This window comes from Borostomias antarcticus (assembly GCF_949987555.1).
Source record: "Borostomias antarcticus genome assembly, contig: scaffold_282, whole genome shotgun sequence".
In the NCBI taxonomy this organism is placed as follows: Eukaryota; Metazoa; Chordata; class Actinopteri; order Stomiiformes; family Stomiidae; genus Borostomias; species Borostomias antarcticus.
The window spans coordinates 45,001-52,500 of record NW_028176458.1 but is presented as its reverse complement, the minus strand read 5'-3'; the positions used below and the strand labels follow the sequence as shown (position 1 = coordinate 52,500).

The following is a 7,500-nucleotide window of genomic DNA, read 5'->3' as shown; positions in this document are numbered from 1 at the left end:
CAGAACAATAGGCAGTACCTTATATCAGCATCTTTAAGAATCATCCACCTTCAACCAGTCAACAACACTCAACTTCAACACTCACCTAAACTGTATTTGGTTTAAATACAGCCTACAAACTAACCTAACAATTGAATAGGCGATCATCTGCAAGAAAGAGGGGAGAAGAGAAGAGGAGAAGTAAGGAAAGGAGAGAAGAGAAGAGGAGAGAAGAGGAGAAGAGAAGAGAAGAGAAGAGAGAAGAGAAGAGAAGAGAAGAGAAGAGGAGAGAAGAGAAGAGAAGAGAAGAGAAGAGAAGAGAAGAGAAGAGAAGAGAAGAGAAGAGAAGAGAAGAGAAGAGGAGAAGTAAGGAGAGAGGAGAGAGAAGGAGAGAAGAGGAGAGGAGGAGATGCTTAAACTCAGATGCTCTAGCATGTTCTTTCTGCAGGTGGAAGTGGAAATAGAACATGATTTAAAAGGTCAGGCTTTGTGCATGCAGAGGAGGAGAGAGAGAAAGAGAGAGAGAGAGAGAGAGAGAGAGAGGGGGGGTACAGTACAGAGACAGATTGAGAGAAAAAGAGAATCTAATTGATCCCATCGATCGTCCAGCGTTCTAATTAAGACACTGTGCACATGGCTGTCACGGCGCCAAAGGGGGGATGAAGGTAACAAGGTTTGATTACCTGGCAACCTTGTCTTTCCCCCGGGGGGCGGGCACACGGTCACAGGAAGGAAGCTATACTGCTCTGGGTCTGCATCTCTGGCTATTGATTGGTGCAGTTTTCTGTCTGTCTAGTGTATCTACAGTAAGGAGCCCTTGGGAGTAGTAATCTTACCTGCCGGGATCTCAATGGTATTTCAAAAAATACCACTCGCAGCCTCTAGGGGGAGTAGTAATACTACGCATAGTCCCCCTCTGTGCTCAGACAGAGTCCCACTTTCATTATGAAATCAGGTGAGTAAGATAGAAGGCTTTTACGCATACAGAGAAATCAAATTGGGGTTTAAGGGAGTGTAGGGTAAATATCTTCGCCCCTAATGCTTTATGATCATTCATATTTAAACTGGATGGACTGGAGGTTGCTAGGTGTGTTGCGTGGGGGGGGGGGGGGGGGGGGGGGGTATGCATCCCAGTCAGCAGTGAAAGGTAAGAGAGAAGTTTGTACATGAAAGTCTGAAGCAGATATATCTTAAACATATTTATTGTTAAACAGGGTCCGTTCAATTTTTTTCCTTTTTAATAACACTCACTGGTATTATACTGATGACAGCGGTGTTAAGGATTACGACCCCTCGTCAGTTTTTAATAACACTCCATAGCGTTATACTAATATACAATCAATAAATACTGTAACACTATAATGCGATATGCACTTGAACTCATGTTGGATTACGTCAACACATTCCCGTCTTCCTCATCAGTCAGGAGGGAGGTTTATTTCATATTAACACCCTAGGTCAGGTCATCTATCCTCAAAGTCCAAACTCCGGTCTGGATACGGACCGAACCACAACTTTCTCCGGACTCAATCCGCAAATTACACTTTTCATAGTATTATTTCGTAGTATTATTAAGACAACAACGCAACAAGTCAAAATCTCCACTTTCTCCACTACAAGCAACACTTCTGTCCTCTGCTTTGAGGGGTTGCCGTTGGCAGTGTTGCCAGGTTGCCAGGTTTTCTGACCGTGTGGGCTATCTTTGATCCCATTGGGCGGTTGGGAAACTGTGAATCTGGGAAACAGATGGAGAGTTGACAATACAGCTAACATTAGTTTCATCTGCAGTTAGTAGGTAGCCTGATGTTAGAAATGGTGATATTATAATTGTTTTCTTAAAAAAACAGACCTTTGGATTATTTTGCCATAAGGTAGGCTAGTGATAACCTATGTGGCTGTGTCATGCCAAAATGTGTCCTCTTGCCAAATACCTCAGAATTCGTAATAGGCCCCAGAAATAGTACCATAAGACAACTGTTTGGAAAATAATGTATTTACATTACATTGATTGACATTGAACAAAATGCAAAAATTGAAAATGGCAAGTTCATTGAGTAGGCTTGGACTATAACCTCATATCGGAGGCTTGCTCCATACCAACTGAGCTATTCAACAGGGCTACCCGATGTTGAATACCAGATAGATACGTTTGTCATAATTAAATGACATCCAGAAGGAGAACAAAGATGAGTTTGAGAAGAAGGTACTCATCTAATATCAAGCTGGCCTTCCTAGAATGTGTGAAATTGAATGATCCAACGATCACTGTGGACCAAGCCTGCTAAATCTACTCAAAGACGCCACCTGGTAGTGGTGCATCACTGAAATGAAATAACGCCCGGCTGAAATCCCGCGGGATTTCCCCCGTGAAATACCACGGTGGTGAAATGCTACGGCAGGGATAAGTACGCTGTGTCTACTGTATCTGGGCACAATGGCAGTGTGTGAGCCAGGGTGGCTGATACATCTGCATCCTCTCCATCTAAACTGTCTCTGATTGAATTTACTGTTTCTGGAAGCCTATTGGCAGGAAATGTTTTCCTGCTCTAATAAATCATTAATACTAATACCTACTGCTTCTGCCTGGGAGGAGAGCGTCCACAAAGTCCAGCAACATCCTCGAAGAGATAGACAGAGAGAGAGAGAGATATAGACAGAGAGAGAGAGACAGAGAGAGAGAGATAGAGAGAGAGGGGGGAGAGAGAGGGGAGAGAGAAAGAGAGAGAAATAGAGAGAGAGATAGAGAGAGAGAGAGAGAGAGAGAGGGGAGAGAGAGGGGAGAGAGAAAGAGAGAGAGAGAGATAGGCAGAGAGAGAGACAGAGAGAGAGAGAGAGAGGGGGAGAGAGAGGGGAGAGAGAGAGGAGAGAGAGAGAGAGAGAGAGAGAGAGATGGGAGAGAGAGGGGAGAGAGAAAGAGAGAGAAATAGAGAGAGAGATAGGGAGAGAGAGAGAGGGGAGAGAGAGGGGAGAGAGAAAGAGAGAGAGAGATAGACAGAGAGAGAGAGACAGAGAGAGGGGAGAGAGAGAGAAAGAGAGAGAGAGAGGGGGAGAGAGAGGGGAGAGAGAAAGACAGAGAGAGAGAGGGGAGAAAGAAAGAGAGAGAGAGATGGGAGAGAGAGGGGAGAGAGAAAAAAAAGAGAGAGAGAGGGAAGAGAGGGTGGGAGAAAGATAGAGAGGGGGGGAGAGGAGAGAGAAATAGATAGAGAGAGATAGAGGGGAGAGAGAGAGGAGTGAGAAAGAAAGAGAGAGAGAGAGAGGGGGGAGAGAGAGAAAAGAGAGAGGAGAGAGAGGAGGGGAAGTGATCTACTTCTCCTGAGGGGAGTGTCATATTTAACTGGTTCTATGATGATGAAACGGCAGCATTACAACGCGTCAGTTAGAGTAATAGATCTCTTCTTGGAACATGAAAAGAAAAACCCACTGAAAAAAAGAGGAAACATTGACAACGAATATGTTTTATAGCCGTCTTCCCAAGGATTGAGCGAAATGTACTGTAACTTCTACTACTCTCTCTCTCTCTCTCTCTCTCTCTCTCTCTCTCTTTCTTTCTCTCAGAGCTCATATAGCACAGCTCAGCATATTCAACATTCTGGGGACCAGACGGGAGATGAGGGGGGAGGGAGGAGGAGGAGGAGGAGGAGACAGCAGGAGAGGAGCGCTGACAGTAAGATAGAGCTACGGTATCACAGTCTGTCATCTATCCAAACAGGAGGGAACGAGGGATGAGAATCCAAACAGGAGGGAACGAGGGATGAGAATCCAAACAGGAGGGATGAGAATCTAGGAGGATGGACATGAAAGAGTAACGGTGGGGAGGGGGGTGGGGAGGGGGGGGGGGGAGGGGGGAGAAAAACAAAATGAAAGAGACTCACATGTAAGCCCCAAACCACTCTTGTCTTTGGACTCAGTAGACATCTGAAACAAAGAACCTTGAGGGGTAGGGAGGGAGAGAAGGAGGGAGGGAGGGAAGGAGGGAGGGAAGGAAGGAGGGAGGGAAGGAGGGAGGGAGGTGGGGATGACACAAGGATAGATGGAGGGGGGGGGGGGGGGTGGGAGGGATGGAATTAAAATCAAACAAAATGGAACAAACAACAGAGCAAATGAGATCTCACTTGTGAGTAATGAAGGAATGATATAGTATACATGAGATGCAGAAGCAATGCTCCAGACTCTGCTCTGCTCTGTCCACCAGACTCTACTCTGTCCTCCAGACTCTACTCTGTTCTGTCCTCCAGACTCTGCTCTGTTCTGTCCTCCAGACTCTGCTCTGCTCTGTCCACCAGACTCTACTCTGTCCTCAAGACTCTACTCTGTTCTGTCCTCCAGACTCTACTCTGTTCTGTCCTCCAGACTCTACTCTGCTCTGTCCACCAGACTCTACTCTGTCCTCCAGACTCTACTCTGTTCTGTCCTCCAGACTCTACTCTGTTCTGTCCTCCAGACTCTACTCTGCTCTGTCCACCAGACTCTTCTCTGCTCTGTCCTCCAGACTCTACTCTGTCCTCCAGACTCTACTCTGTCCTCCAGACTCTATTCTGTCCTCCAGCCTCTGCTCTGTCCTCCAGACTCTACTCTACTCTACTCTGTCCTCCAGACTCTACTCTACTCTGTCCTCCAGACTCTACTCTACTCTGTCCTCCAGACTCTACTCTACTCTGTCCTCCAAACTCTACTCTGCTCTGTCCTCCAGACTCTACTCTACTCTGTCCACCAGACTCTTCTCTGCTCTGTCCTCCAGACTCTACTCTGTTCTGTCCTCCAGACTCTACTCTGTTCTGTCCTCCAGACTCTACTCTGTCCACCAGACTCTAGTCTGTCCTCCAGACTCTACTCTGTTCTGTCCTCCAGACTCTAGTCTGCTCTGTCCACCATACTCTACTCTGTCCTCCAGACTCTACTCTGTTCTGTCCTCTAGACTCTACTCTGTCCTCCAGACTCTACTCTGTCCTCCAGACTCTATTCTGTCCTCCAGACTCTGCTCTGTCCTCCAGACTCTACTCTACTCTGTCCTCCAGACTCTACTCTACTCTGTCCTCCAAACTCTACTCTGCTCTGTCCTCCAGACTCTACTCTACTCTGTCCTCCAGACTCTACTCTACTCTGTCCTCCAGACTCTACTCTACTCTACTCTGTCCTCCAGACTCTACTCTACTCTGTCCTCCAGACTCTACTCTACTCTGTCCTCCAGACTCTACTCTACTCTACTCTGTCCTCCAGACTCTACTCTACTCTGTCCTCCAGACTCTACTCTACTCTGTCCTCCAGACTCTACTCTGTTCTGTCCTCCAGACTCTACTCTGTCCTCCAGACTCTACTCTACTCTGTCCTCCAGACTCTACTCTGTCCTCCAAACTCTACTCTGTCCTCCAGACTCTACTCTGTCCTCCAGACTCTACTCTTCTCTGTCCTCCAGACTCTATTCTGTCCTCCAAACTCTACTCTGTCCTCCAGACTTTACTCTGTCCTCAAGACTCTACTCCCCTCTGTCCTCCAGACTCTACTCCCCTCTGTCCTCCAGACTTTACTCTAATCTGTCCTCCAGACTCTACTCTGTCCTCCAGACTTTACTCTACTCTGTCCTCCAGACTCTACTCTGTCCTCCAGACTTTACTCTACTCTGTCCTCCAGACTGTACTCTGTCCTCCAGACTTTACTCTGCTCTGTCCTCCAGACTCTACTCTGTCCTCCAGACTTTACTCTGCTCTGTCCTCCAGACTCTACTCTGTCCTCCAGACTTTACTCTGCTCTGTCCTCCAGACTCTACTCTGTCCTGGGGAATGCTGTGCCTGGCTGGAGCAGTAATCTCCCTAGCAGAGGCAGCCTGTTGGACTGTAATGCACTAGTTGTGTATAAAGGACAGAGAACATTAGAGCTGTTTAAAAGCCTCTGGGTTGGAGCTGGAAACCCAGAGGAACACATTCTGGCCTTAGGTCCGTGATCTAAGACAAACACACACAAACCATCATTCACATAGCATTGGTAAGTATACACACATGATTGTACACAAACTGATGTTACACACACACACACACACACACACACACACACACACACACACACACACACACACACACACACATGGTATTGGAAACATCCCAGATAGCAAGCGGATCTGGGCCATATATGGGCCGGAACTAAGCCACAAGGGCCAGATCTGGCCTGTATATGGCCCAGATCCACTTGCTATCTGGGATGGATATCCCACATACAAGCGTGATGACAGACAAACAAACGAAGAGAGAGAGAGAGAGGGAGAGAGAGAGGGACAGAGAGAGAGAGAGAGAGAGAGTTAGAAGGACTATGGGAAGAGAGAGAAGAACACAGTGAATTGAGTGAGGGACTCTGGGAACAATGTGATAGCGGGAAAACATTGATTTGGCAAGTGCACATCCACAGGTCACATGAACTGTATTTACAGGCTCCCATTAGAAGGGAGGAGAGGAGATTGGAGGAGAAAAGAGGAGAGGAGAAGAGGTTACTGTATCTGTTTCCTGTCATCTGATTGGGGGTTGAAAGTACAACGGTTCCCCGGGCGGCAATCTTATTTGTCTTCTCCTCGCATCTCTTCGGGGAACAAATAGACTCAGAGCTCCAGTCGCAGAGCAGCTGACCGGACACATCTTCAACCATCGCCAATTATTCTATCTGACGTGATCCCGAAACACAGAGCGACTCTGGCGGAGTTTTCTCTCAGCGCCACGCTGCCCTCGCCCCCGCCAACCCCCCCCCCACCCCCCCCCAAGGACCGTTCGAGCGAAACACATGACTCGGCGCTTTTCAGTTCCCGCGAACGCCGACGGCACGCTCGGCAAACCGTTCCGTAGCTCGACTTCCGTAAACGTCTTCCGAGGCGGCGCCGTGGGTGGTTATAGCGAAACGGGAGGATCGCCTCCGTGGAACGAGGGTTTTTATTCGGTTTGGATGAGACGTGGCGCGATAGTTTCATCGTCCCCCTGGCGGAGAACGCGAGGGAGAGGAGAGAGAGAGAGAGGCGGAGAGAGAGAGAGAGTGGGGAGAAAGAGAGGGAGCGAGTGAAAGAGAGAGGGAAGGGGGGGATGGGGGGGTAATGTGTCTACTGTAGGCCTCTACTCCGTTACAAAAGGTCATCTATATGATGGTACGCTTAAGAGTGTGGAGGTCTAGAGCGATCGATGTGTCATGAAAATGCCATTTATCCACTGGAAGTCCACCGGCTCTCTAAAGCCAACAACGGAGAAGGAGAAATAGAGAGAGAGACAGAGAAAGTGAAGGAGGTCAAATGGATTTCAGCTACTCTGGTTTTAATGAGAAAACTTTAGAGTGGAGAGGAGAGGAGGAGCAGGGGGAGGAGAGGAGTGAAGGAGAGAGAGAGAAAATACAAGATATGTGTAGAAAGAGTGAGGGAGAGGGAGAGAGAGAGAGGGGGGAGAGGAAGAGAGAGAGACAGAGAGAGAGGGGAGAGAGAGGGAGGGAGAGAGACAGAGAGAGAGAGAGAGAGGGGAGAGGAAGAGAGAGAGAGACAGAGAGGGGGGAGAGGAAGAG

The 7,500-nt window shown here is 48.1% G+C and overlaps 1 protein-coding gene across 1 annotated transcript in view; it reads right to left on the bottom strand.

The window, feature by feature from the left end:
* Positions 1-7,500, bottom strand: part of LOC311328459 (netrin receptor UNC5C-like) — a gene marked incomplete at both ends in the record, with an annotated part of 73,241 nt that overhangs the window by 22,904 nt on the left and 42,837 nt on the right. The window contains one exon of the mRNA XM_084462426.1: positions 3,852-3,908. Within this exon, the coding sequence (XP_084318552.1) occupies positions 3,852-3,908 (57 nt within the window). The remainder of the gene's footprint in view (positions 1-3,851; positions 3,909-7,500) is intronic.